The sequence below is a fragment of the Mus caroli genome, chromosome 3, assembly GCF_900094665.2.
Source record: "Mus caroli chromosome 3, CAROLI_EIJ_v1.1, whole genome shotgun sequence".
NCBI lineage: Eukaryota > Metazoa > Chordata > Mammalia > Rodentia > Muridae > Mus > Mus caroli.
This window is the reverse complement of record NC_034572.1, coordinates 74,963,908-74,976,789: the sequence shown is the minus strand read 5'-3', so window position 1 is coordinate 74,976,789 and position 12,882 is coordinate 74,963,908. Positions and strand designations below refer to the sequence as shown.

Below are 12,882 nucleotides of genomic sequence, written 5' to 3'. Positions count from 1 at the left end.
CTTTCTTTCTTTCTTTCTTCCTTCCTTCCTTCCTTCCTTCCTTCCTTTCTTTCTTTCTTCTGGGGGGGTGGGGGGTTGAGACAGGGTTTCTCTGTGTAGCCGTGGCTGTCCTGGAACTCACTCTGTAGACCAGGCTGGCCTCAAACTCAAAAATCCACCTGCCTCTGCCTCCTGAGTGCTGGGATTAAAGGCATGTGCCACCACTGCCCAGCAATAGAACTCATTCTTGTAGAAAAGGTAACAGATGCTATGCTATAGAGATATACTTTGCAAAGGATGTAAGTATATCGAAAGCTTTGTTGTGGTTATTGTCATCTGGAAACTTCCCCCCAACATTTTATTGTATTTAAATATGTAACAAATAAATTTCTTGAGGTCAGATTCCAGAAGTATTGGCCCAGTGATGGCTAACTAAGGTGTAGCTGAGCCCAAGTTTCATTCTTACCTCATGAAGATAGCTTCTCAATATATGTAGAATAATACATAAATTAAAGTATTTAAGGGAAACACTAACATGTACTATTCTGATGTTTAGTGTTTAGACAGGGCATGCATGAAATACAGTAGTTCTAGCATTAATGAAGGAATAATGAAGATCATTTTCGGGTGGAGAAGCTGGAAATTGATAGTTTGTGCTAAGGACAGTAAGAGAAAAATGTGATTTATCTTTAATTGATACTCTGTAGGCAATTTTTTTTGTGTGCACCTAGCTATGTGTTGTGTGTAAACTCATCTATCCTTTCTCTTCTGACTTTTCACTGCTCATAGGTGCTGGGTCACTCCTGTCCTTGATTCAGTAGAAGCAGATCTTCATCAGTCCACATCAACACCAGCTAGTCAGAAGGAAACCACTGCCAAGCTCCAGGAACACCATGTTCTGCAGGAAGTTCAAGGATCTCAAGATCACGGGGGAGTGTCCTTTCTCCTTACTGGCCCCTGGTCAGGTTCCTAAGGAGCCAACAGAGGAGGTGGCCGGAGGCTCTGAGGGCTGCCAGGCTACTCTGCCCATCTGCCAGGACTTTCCTGAGAAGAATGCAGAAGGGAGTCTCCCCCAAAGAAAGACAAGCCGCAACAGAGTCTACCTGCACACCCTGGCAGAGAGTATTTGCAAGCTCATCTTCCCAGAGGTGAGTGTTCTCCCTTTAGCAATGATAGTGGTATTTCAAAATTGGAAATGCTAGGGGTTTCAAAAGAAAATATTTAGAAATGAAGTTTCTCACTTTTAAGAGCACGGTAAACAGAATGTCCTTGAAACATATGAGAACTGCGTTTTTAAATAACAGTATTCTAAATTGTGTGTAATCTTCAAAAGTTTCACATCTTGAATTCCTTCCAAAAGATCATTAGACTCTGAAAAATTCCTGTCTTTGCTTTGTCTGTCAGCCTCCACTTACTTTACCTGTAAAGTGGACTTGTATTACACCTACCTCTCTCTGCATGTTAGTATACACTGAGTGGGGATGGAGCTTGCTATGGGGTGCCTAATGAAGCGAAGACTGAAAATGAAACTCCAAGGAAAGATAGAGTTAGCAGAAAGTTGAAAACACTGATTTCAAAGATGGTACTTATTACATGTTGTACCTTAATGACATTTGAAATAAAAATATTCAATCATTTTTTCCCAAACTCAGTCCTTAGATACCCAGGTTTGTTGAAACTGAAAGATATTCAGTCACCCTTCTCACTGAGGTGACTTGCCCTGCAGTCTGGGACGTTTCAACCAAAAACAGAGTGAGAGACAGGGTGACAAATGAATGATGCTCAATATTTTCTTCAATGATCTCTGTTTGTTGACACCTCCTTTTGTTCTTGGATAATATTCTTGTCTTTGATGTCTACATTATTCGACAGCATATTAAACTTCCGCAAGATTGTTATTTTATTATTCTGAATTCTCTGTCTTATCTTTAGGGTTGATGGCAGGAGACTAACTACTGCCCCCTCTCACAGTCTCCTGAATCTTTGTACTACTTTGCTTCGGGGGCTATGTATTGAAGAGGAAGGCAGATTATCAGCTTCTGTTAACTTAGGTTGATATTGGAAGAACCTTGAGTGCCTGGCCAGCCAGAAGTTCTGGGAATTTTGGAAATCGTTTGTATACCATGTACTTTCCTTTTCTCTCCCTCTTTCCTGGAGGAGAAGCCACATGTGTGCCTTCTCAGAATCTGGAAGGAACAGTCGGACTACTGCAAACTGCTCTTCTTTTTCTCTACGAAAAATCCAGGGTGAGGTGTCAAGCAGTCTTAGTTAGAATGAGCTGTGCTGCTGTTTGTTTCTGGACTCATAAGTGCAAATATCAAGCTCTGACCAGAGTGCCATGCAGCCGAAGAGAAAGAGTCTATTGGAATTCTTGTGGGGAGGAATACTTATGGCACTATGCATTGGCACTCTTCCACACTTAAGGTCATTTGCTTTATGGAAGTAAATGCCCCAATGTTGAATATGTTTGAAATGTGTAGTGAACAGTCTATGCTATCAACTGTCCGAATATCTGCTTGGTCTTTTTATAGATACATCGGTTTTTCATGAAGTATTTCTTGGTTGGCACATTTAATGCTCAAGTTTTAGTTTCAGTCACTTCATTAACCTTATGAAAGATATTCAAGATTCAACTTGGCATCCTAGTTCTTGCTTTAGATAATCATATTTAACTGTCCAATTATGTTTTCATGGGTAATAGTATGTATAAAAATCCACTGGCCTGAGCAGACTTACAATAGAAACTCTCATTCCATAGAATAGAGCTGGTTGAGTTTAAGGGGGTTTCTTGACCACCTAATGAATCTTACCATTTGTACTTGAAAAGCAGCAACTCAGGAACATAGAGTTGTATCATTTCCTCAAAGTGAAAGGGATAACTGATGATGGGGAACTCATTCATAGCATTATAATTTATCCTTATGAATTAAAATATTATTAGTTTAGAGAAGCATTAAAATCTGAAGAGGCTTTCAGTGAAGTAGCTCAGTGGGCAAAACGCTAGAGATGCAAGCATGAATGAGAGCTCAGAATGTGTTTAATGCTCAGAACTCATGTAAAAGCTTGGTGTGGTGACATATGCTTATAATCCCAGCACTAAGGAAGTGGAGACTGGTGAACCACTGGGGCTTTCTGGCTAGCCAGACAAGCTTAATTGAAGAACCCCAATGATGTATCTTGTGTTACTATGGAAACAAAATCAAGCCAAAGAAATAATACTGATGCTTTATCACTGGAGTTTACCGGTATACATAGGTGAACCTGTATACAGAATAACACCCCACACAAGCATACACATAACTGCAGTAGGCAACTGAAATCATGGCTCATCCATTAACTACAACAATGAAATTCTATATATCACACCAATGTTGCTTCTAGTAGGAGTTATTCCTGAACTGTCCTCGAGATGTATTCAAGACTGAAGTATGCTTGAACAAGAATTCCTACATGATAATTTCTTCAAATCACAGAACAGAGACTTTCCAAATATAAAGAAGGCACAGAGAACAAGAAACAAAACAAAACAAAACCCCATAGAAGACTATTACCCTATGTATGTACTGAATTCTGAGATGCATTTTAAAAAACAAATAGTAGGTTTAGTCCTAAAGTTTTACAATAAATTTAAAAATAATATATAGATTCATTGTATATATAAAGAAGTCCCACTCTGTTTGAATTTATACCATGGACCTGGAATTGACTTTTTGTGATGGGCTCTACTTTGTGTGAATCTTGCCTATGACTTTACAGTCTAAACTCACCTCAGTGTCTAGACTGATAAATCAAAAGAAATACAGCATAAAAAAAGAAATCCATTCCCCAGCCTTTGCCAGGAAACACTGCCTAGAAAAACCTGTGTGTTTTATTTGAACCTACACCTTTTTATAACCATGACTGTTGCCTGACTTCTAGGGAGCTATGAAAAAAAAACCCTCCAATCACCCCAGATAGGCTATAATGACCAAGCAAATATGTGTAAGTATTCCATCCAAGTACATCTTCAGGAACCAATGAGTTTATTGCATTTACTTACAAGCCGATAGGTAGCACCACAAAAACAGCTTCATCGTCTTGAACACATTGTGCGTGATGACTTCAAAAAAAAAAAAAAAAAAAAAAAAAAAAAAAACCAATCCTCATCCTTATTTAATCTTCTACCTCTAATGGACTCCTGGATTGTGCAAGATCAAGTACAATTGTAGGGCAGCACAAAATAATGGCTAGAATCCTCCAGTTTGGCTCCCTATACCTGCCCCAGTTTATGCTACCAGGGGGTCTTAGGAACCTCTATACCATAACAATAGACTCGGTTATCACTGTATTGTTTTATTCCATTGCTATATCTATAATGACTCAGAGTAGCAACTTCTCCTCATTGATGGCTAGTAGTTATATCAGACTCTGGTCTGGTTTACTCTAGAAGAAGCCACCCACTACAACACTGTTATAAGACAAAGTTAAATCCCCACAAGAGTTCATTACAATAATCTACTCAGGCTTCCCTAAGAAGTCTATAGATTTATTTAAAGAAAAATGAGTGTGATCTGAGTGGAAAATCTGGAAAAAACATCTGCTCCATACATACATCTCCAGCAATGCTGGAAAAGGAAAAAGTATCAACTTTATACTTCTCCAACTTAACTACACTAATGGGCATATTAGGAGCAAGGATCTAAGCAAGTTGAGCTGGAGACCATGGGAAGGGCTAAAAACACAAGAAAGGAGGTTTTGTTTTTTTGTTGTTGTTTGTTTTGTTTTGTTTTGTTTTGTTTTGTTTTGTTTTGGTTTGGTTTGGTTTGGTTTGGTTTGGTTTGGTTTGGTTTGGTTTGGTTTGGTTTGGTTTGCAAAAGAATACCCTTGGGGGCTTAATTGGAGAACAAGAGACATATATGTCCCATAGCACCACACAGGAGCATGGACAAGTCCCCTAGTGATAAGACTGGTTATATTTTTTTCTTACAGCCCAGTTCTGAGCAGGAGTTGATAGAGATGAGTAAAATGGCCTATTCTTGCCTTTCCTGGGTTTCTATTCAACTAGGTGAAAGAAAGAGGAAACCTTGGGTTGCAGTAGAGGAGAGGCAGTGTCCCTTTTACCCCTGACCCCATAACCCATTCTTCACATGAGTATGTTTTACAGAAGGGAGAGCTCACAGAAGCCTGCGGTTCCCTGGGTGTGTATCCCACTGATGTCCTGTAGCTGGTGATGCAGAGGAACTGCTGAGTGGAAGGCTCGTGAGAAGATGAGTTTCCCAGGCACCTGTCTTAGGTGCTTCCTTACAATCTCACAAGCTTCACTGGGCCTTTTTTTTTTTCTTTTTACCCTTGATGTGAAAGACCACTAGAAAATGTTTCTTTCTGAACCTGTCACACAGCTGTTCTTTCAGGATTTTTGCTGTCACAGAGTTTACCTTCTGGACTCAACTACCACTTTCTATTCATCCTGTCACAGGTGTTCCCTTCTCCATTCCTGAACCATCGAAAAATATGCTCCTGACTATACATTTAAATTCTTTTAAATTTCTTTTTAGTGATTACATTTTCATTGAATAAATTTTGTATCTATTTTCTAAGCTTGATTTACATATTTAGAATTCAAAGCCCTTTTCCAAAAAGCTCTCCTCTCCTCTCCCCCTTTTTTTTTTTTTTCAACATTGCCTTCTGTGACTAGTGGAAACTCTATGAGAGATATAAATAGATTAAGGCAAAAGGAATTTCCCAACTTGGATCATATCCAGAAAGTTCTTGACTTTTCTGTGTGTAAAGTGAAAATAAGACTCAACGATCATGCACCCATGCATAGACATGTGTGACTTTCATCCAGGATCCAAAGCTGAACACTTCTCATCAATGCTTTTCCTTGTTTATCAAGTGGAAAGAAGGATTCATTAAAATAGATCAGTAGATAGTCAAAAGCACATGTTAGGTAGAGGGAATTGCATATGTATGTCTTACAAGAAAGGAAATCTCATAAACACTCAGAAATCAAAGAGTGAAAGTACCAATATTTGGTAAAGATGATTTTTAAAAAATGGGAATTATAATAAAGACAAGGCCAAGCCTCTTGAAATACACAATTCTGATGACATATTAGTTTTGGGGGTTAAGAAGTGAGCAGTAGAGATAACTGCAGGATCTTAGACTAGACTAAGGGAAACCTGAGTAGAGTGTGTGGGAAGGGCACTGTGACCTTGGGTGAGTAGGGAGGAGATATCCTTTAGGAAGGGAAGAGAATGAGCTGTACAGTGACAATATTGGGAGTGTGTATATCGAGATGTCCTGGTCCAAAGGAAGTGACGACATGGATCCCTGCATTAAGGAAGACCTGACATTAAGAACTGACATCTTCTGTCTGGGTTCAGACTAAGCTTGATTCTCTGTGAGACTTATGGCCAAGAGCAAGGCCCTCTGACTCCCTATACCACCAACAAAAAATAGTCTGAGCACATTGATTCTTCCCTGGGTTGAAAAACACTTCAGAAAGAAGTCTCAGTTCCCAACATACCAAATCCACAACACTAACCATTAAGTACAAGTTTGCATCACTTTTAAGACATCTTTTTTCTTTTTCTTTTCTTTTTTTCTTTTTTCTTTTGAGACAGGGTTTCAGGTTTTCTCTGTATANCCCTGGCTGTCCTGGAACTCACTTTGTAGAGCAGGCTGGCCTCGAACTCAGAAATCTGCTTGCCTCTGCTTCCCAAGTGCTGGGATTAAAGGCGTGTGCCACCACTGCTCTGCACCTTTTAAGACATCTTAAGGAAATGCTACAAATATTTCTTTTTCTTTCCAGTGTGAGCGACTGAACCATGCACTTCAGAGAACCTTGGCAAAGCATAAAATAAAAGAAAACAGGTAAGCTCTGTTACCTTAGTTGTATGAACCCGCATCCCACAAATATTGTGTAAAAATAATAAATCCTTACTGAATACATTAATACTTACCAGACTGTTGTTATAGATCAAAAACTGAAGTAAGTGTTAGCAACTGCAAACTTGAGAACAAATGTACTTTTTCAGGTTTCAGAAGAGAAGGAAAATAGAATTGTGTTTTTGTTTTGTTTTAAATCTTGTTTGTATAGTTGGCTTTTAAAATAAAGCTGGCCACATGCTTCTGGCAGAAAAATTGACTATTCCTGTTCTAAGTATTCAATTTGTGAATAATAAATACTGAGTCCACATTTACAGAGTACAACATAGAGTTTTGCAAACCAACACCATGGTTGGTACACTCTACAAACACTTTCATGTGCATCTCTTCCCTATAATAGCATAGTCCACCCTATAGATAATCTGGGCTGAATTTTCCTGCTGAGTAACTGACTTCATGCAGGCAGCTCAGCTGAGCCAAGAAAGGGTCATGAACGGCCCAGAAGAGTGTGAATCTGTGTCTGACAGAAGCTTTCTTTACTGGACAGAGCTGACAAGCATCCCAGGCGCCTCTGCCCCTAATTCCCAGGCAGGCTGATAAGATAGCTTCAAGTCAATCTTATGGTGCTACTGGGGCTGTCAGCTCAAGTCCTTGGCAGCCAGTGCACTTGGGATTTATTCTCAGGCCTTTGTGCTCTGAACCATCCCTGCTGCTGGATGGAAATCTGTTTTCTGTGGTGCATCCTGTAAAAGAGCGCTCAAAAGTAAAATCCACAACAATGATTTCCTTTGGAAATCTTAAGGAATACAGAGGCTGTCCATGATGCTGACTGTTGACCAGTAGGCTTTTCCTCCTGCCTCCTCCCGTGTGAAGTGGCTCTGCCTCAGTCTTGGGCATCTTCTGAGTACTTTTCTCGCTCATTTGCATATTGATGCCTCACTTTACTGTTTGTGCTATCCTTGGTCTGCCAGCAGATGAACACATCTTTTTTTTTTTTTTTTGGTTTTTCGAGACAGGGTTTCTCTGTGTAGCCCTGGCTGTCCTGGCACTCACTTTGTAGACCAGGCTGGCCTCGAACTCAGAAATCCGGCTGCCTCTGCCTCCCGAGTGCTGGGATTAAAGGCGTGCGCCACCACGCCCGGCTCGATGAACACATCTTAATCCTGTTTCCTGCAGTTTATTTCTGGGACTTGTAATCAAACAAAACGTAAATAATGGGTTAAGCAGTGGGATGAGAGCCCAGTTCTTATCTGAGTAGTCACTGTGACCTCGCCTGCTGCTGGGGGAAGTGTTGCGGGAACTCTCTCTCCCTGTCTCTCTCCCCCAACATGTGGACAAAATCATAATGTGTGTGTGTGTGTGTGTGTGTGTGTGTGTGTGTGTAGGTGCGGGGGGGGGTGGCTTGCTGGCCACTCACAAGACTTTCTGTATGCTGTGTTTGCTAAAGCAAGGAGCATTTAGTTTACACTCACTTCATTGTTTGCTTTTCAGAATAACAAAGCTCCATTCTGCACTCATCTGACAGTATGAATGTCAGAAAATGGCAGTATTAGAGTGAGGAGTCCTGCTCTCATTCTTTAGAAAAATAAATCCACTGAAATGATTTTTAAAGGGAAGGAAAATAAGAGTTTGGTGCTGTGATGAATTATCTAAAAAAGGATTGTGACTCTCCATGTCCAAATTGAGTATATAGCTATAATATGATACCTAGCCCACTTGGATAAAATATTCCCACTTAGTACTTTATATACTTATAAGCATCATATTTCAATGCAACAAAGTGGTTTTTCTGGCCAATTTTCCTTCTTAAAATGATCTTCTTTTAAAAATTCTCAAATTATACTCTGTTTTATTAAAATGCTATTTAAAACAGATGAAGTATACCTGCATTTCAACTTGGCTCAGCTAATGGCAAGTTGAACCTTGCAATTAAATACCCTTTTATACCCTTAAAGTGCTAGAATAATTTGGCAAATTTCAACAGAATCAGTCACTATAATAATAAGGTTTTAAACGCCATGCAGGCAGACATGAATGACAAAGCCGTGCAGTTGATGTATGAAGACGCTGACTTTCTATTTTCCTGAGCATCAGTGGTCATGAAGAAAATGTGCTTCATAAACACACAAAAAGTCTAAAATGTAAACAATCAATTAGGAGCTATAGAAAGAAAAAGCAGAAGATGCTGACTTTAGCCTTTATCTCCAAATAAATAAATAAATAAATAAATAAATAAATAAATAAATAAATAAAATAAAAAATAGCAAAAAAAAAAAAAAAAAGAAAAACCAAACAAACAAAAAACCGAAATCCAAGGGAAAACCATATGGTTTTTCTTCTGTCTTTCTTTCTTTCTTTCTTTCTTTCTTTCTTTCTTTCTTTCTTCCTTTCTTTCTGTTTTTTTAATCATATGGCACATAAAGTAAATGAAGGTATTTTAATTTTTTCAACTGTTATAAAAGTTTTCCAGTTGAAATTCTTTCAACCTTCTATTGATCCTTATACATGCTACTGTTGTTTTAAGCTTCCATTTTCTAGAATGCAACAATTGATGAAAAAAATTGGTTTGCAACTAGTTGCATACAATTTGCATAAAATTTGGGAGACTAAGTTCTGAAATAAAATGATAAAGATTCCTAATCTCAACAGTAAGAACTCCTGTATTTTATGTTTTAGCCCCAGAAAAAGACAATATGCAACAACAGTGAGATGCATTGTAGGCAGATTTTTATCTCACTTAGATGATCATCCTTGAGAATTTAACATCTTCTCTTTGTTTATTTTGATGCTAGGGGTGGAGCTCAGTCCCTCCACATGCAAGATAGTGCATCTGACATTTAATCTGGTCCTGCCATCCTCTTCTTGACCACTGCCTACTCCTGGTTTCAGGCTGGTGTAGACTCTCTTTCACGACAAATGAACTCCAAAGACAAATACACTTCATGAGGAATTAGGTGACACTCCATGCTATATATACACCAGGATTTTCTCAACAATGGTTGTTTGTGTCATTGATTGTATCATATGATTGTATCATATCATATTATATAGTATGTCAAGATTTACTTCTGGAAAAGAACTCTCACCTATCATTATATGTTGTATATGATCCAAATTCTCAACACTCATTGTTTTTTTAATTTAAGACCTTTTATTATTCCCAGGAAATCTTCAGAAAAAGAAGACCTTGAAAAAATAATCGCAGAAGAAGCAATTGCAGCAGGTAATAAATAAAACTGTGAGAACAGGGAATTAGGAAGCGCACTACATCCCTGAATAACTAATATTTCTCTCGACATGTTTGCATTTGTTTGTTAGTGACTCCCAGCCTGAAGTCCTTGAACTCTGTGTGTGTTAATGCAGAGTAACCCCTTCTATACTACATGTGGCCTCAAACATTCCACCTTTCCTGCTGTTTATTTGCCGAGAGTTAGATAAACCTGGGTGGGAAGCTGATTCCCAGACTTTCACAGTCACAGACTTTGGTTTCAAACCAAACTATGTCTTTCTCATTTGTCTATGAAAAATTCTGCTCAATAAGGCAAATTGAGGAGTGTTTTCAAAGGCTGGAGGCAATCACGGGAATATAGTCTGACAGAGTTTTCATGTTAATAATTAGCCTCAGGGGAAAGATAGATAGAGACTGCTGTTGACCCTTTTCCAGAGTATGGGCATGAAAACCGAGAAGTTTTAAGCTAGGAAAAGTAGTACTTCTAAGAAATATAGTGGTAACAATGGCTACTTTATATTGAACCATTCTTGGAAGACACTCTTCTAGACATAACTCCCACACGTCACAATATTCCTCAAAGAGAGTAGCACTGTTTCCCACTTTACAAAGGGGAAAAAAAGTTTGAAACATCTCTGCAACAGGAGCAGACCATAACAGAAAACCACAACCCATCCAATTATGGAGTTGTGGAGTGCAGTCTCAATAGTCACATTGTAGAAGAGGGGATAGAAAGACCTGAAAAGCCAAAGGACCAGGGAGTTGACTGTAAGATTTTATCTCCTAGTAATATAAGAAGCCGTGCCCATAATGTCTCACCAACATGACTGTCCAAACACGAGCTGATGAAGGATCACACCTATGGGCAAGCCAAACTGGAGAAAAGCCCACAAGGTTCAAGTCTAAACCAAGAGCTATAAGCAACTAGGAAATCCTCAGTGTAGCAGGAATAGTCTTCCTAGGAGAAGAACACACCAATTTGTCGCCCAGTACCAAATGGTCTGCCCTGAAAACATGCATACAAATAACAGTACAAACCGAGCAGTTTATATTTGGAGATATATGTGAATATACAGATGTGTATATGTATGTAACAACAATTAATGAAAAAGAGGGGTCATAAGTTTGAAAGAGATCAAGGAGGGGTGTATGGGTAGATCTCGAAGAAGGTAAGGGATAGGATGCAATTATATTATAATCACAAAAGAAATGATAAAAAATATAGTACCCAGAATATGGAGACAAGAAGGGAGCTTAGGAAGAGGATGCTGAAGGTGAATGATATAATTCATGGAAATCTTCACTCAGGGTACATCGAATAACCAAAAAAAAAAAAAAAAAAAAACCCAACCCAAAAAAAATCTATCATGGAATCATCTCCAGATGTAATTGAGTTTCATGTTTTAAATTCATTTCAGTTGTGACTCTTACACTGAGGCGTATACTCTGACCTTTCTGGGTAGAGTACACTTTAAGCAGAAACACATTGTGTGGTTAAGAGAAAGACAGATAGGCTTCCTCTGAGATGGACTTAACCTTGGAACTCTAGTTGTACTTGTGAGAGATTAAAAAGTCACACATTCCACTTAACTATTCATTCTCGGTTCAACATAAAGCATTTGTGGATTGGTGCTCAGAGTCACAAGAGTTCTAAAAGGAGACCTCTGTTGATAATCTGAGTGTGAGCATTAGATTTGAGTTAGAACTCTGAAAACAGTAAAGGAAGTTAGTCTTAATCAAGGGCAGTTGCATGTGGAAGCACCAGCCACCCTCTTCTGAGCTGACCCACTTGATGGCTGACTGTGCTGTGTGCTTGCAGGTGCCCCAGTGGAGGCGCTCAAAGACTCTCTGGGCGAGGAGCTGTTCAAGATCTGCTATGAGGAAGATGAGCACATTTTGGGCGTGGTTGGCGGCACCCTGAAGGACTTTCTAAACAGCTTCAGCACGCTCCTCAAGCAGAGCAGCCACTGCCAAGAAGCGGAGAGGCGGGGACGACTGGAAGATGCCTCCATCTTATGCCTGGACAAGGACCAGGACTTTCTAAATGTTTACTACTTCTTCCCGAAGAGAACCACAGCCCTGCTTCTCCCTGGTATCATTAAAGCGGCTGCTCGCATACTGTACGAAAGCCACGTGGAGGTGTCCCTGATGCCTCCCTGCTTCCGAAGTGACTGTACTGAGTTTGTGAACCAGCCCTATTTGCTCTACTCTGTTCATGTGAAGAGCACCAAGCCTTCTCTGTCCCCAGGCAAGCCCCAGTCCTCGCTAGTGATCCCCGCTTCGCTCTTCTGCAAGACTTTCCCGTTCCATTTCATGCTGGACCGAGACCTGGCCATCCTGCAGCTGGGTAATGGCATCAGAAGGCTGGTGAACAAGAGGGACTTCCAAGCGAAGCCCAACTTTGAAGAGTTCTTTGAAATTCTAACTCCCAAAATCAACCAGACATTTAGTGGTATCATGACAATGTTGAATATGCAGTTTGTCATCCGGGTGAGGAGATGGGACAACTCGGTGAAGAAATCGTCAAGGGTAAGGAAAATGTAACACGGATTCAAAATAAAACCAATTGTTTCATACTGAAGGGAAAGAAATCACATGACAAATGAGCAGGCGCTATTTGGCTAACAAATCTGTCTAAAATGCTAAAATGATTTAACAAGTGAATTTCTTCCTATGTCCATTTTTGCTGCCTACTTAATTGATTGCAAGTATTTATTGAATACAATTTGCCTCTTAAAATTGCAGTAGTGATGTGGACACGCACATCTCATAGGTAGAATGCTTGCCTGACCTGCAGGTAGGCC

The 12,882-nt window shown here is 39.5% G+C and overlaps 1 protein-coding gene across 1 annotated transcript in view; it reads left to right on the top strand.

The window, feature by feature from the left end:
• The window catches only part of Gucy1a1 (guanylate cyclase 1 soluble subunit alpha 1), a 54,108-nt gene that overhangs the window by 25,370 nt on the left and 15,856 nt on the right, over window positions 1-12,882 (top strand). The window contains exons 2-5 of the mRNA XM_021158175.2: window positions 769-1,127; window positions 6,773-6,834; window positions 10,014-10,072; window positions 11,898-12,607. Of these exons, the coding sequence (XP_021013834.1) occupies window positions 873-1,127; window positions 6,773-6,834; window positions 10,014-10,072; window positions 11,898-12,607 (1,086 nt within the window). The 5' untranslated portion in view covers window positions 769-872. The remainder of the gene's footprint in view (window positions 1-768; window positions 1,128-6,772; window positions 6,835-10,013; window positions 10,073-11,897; window positions 12,608-12,882) is intronic.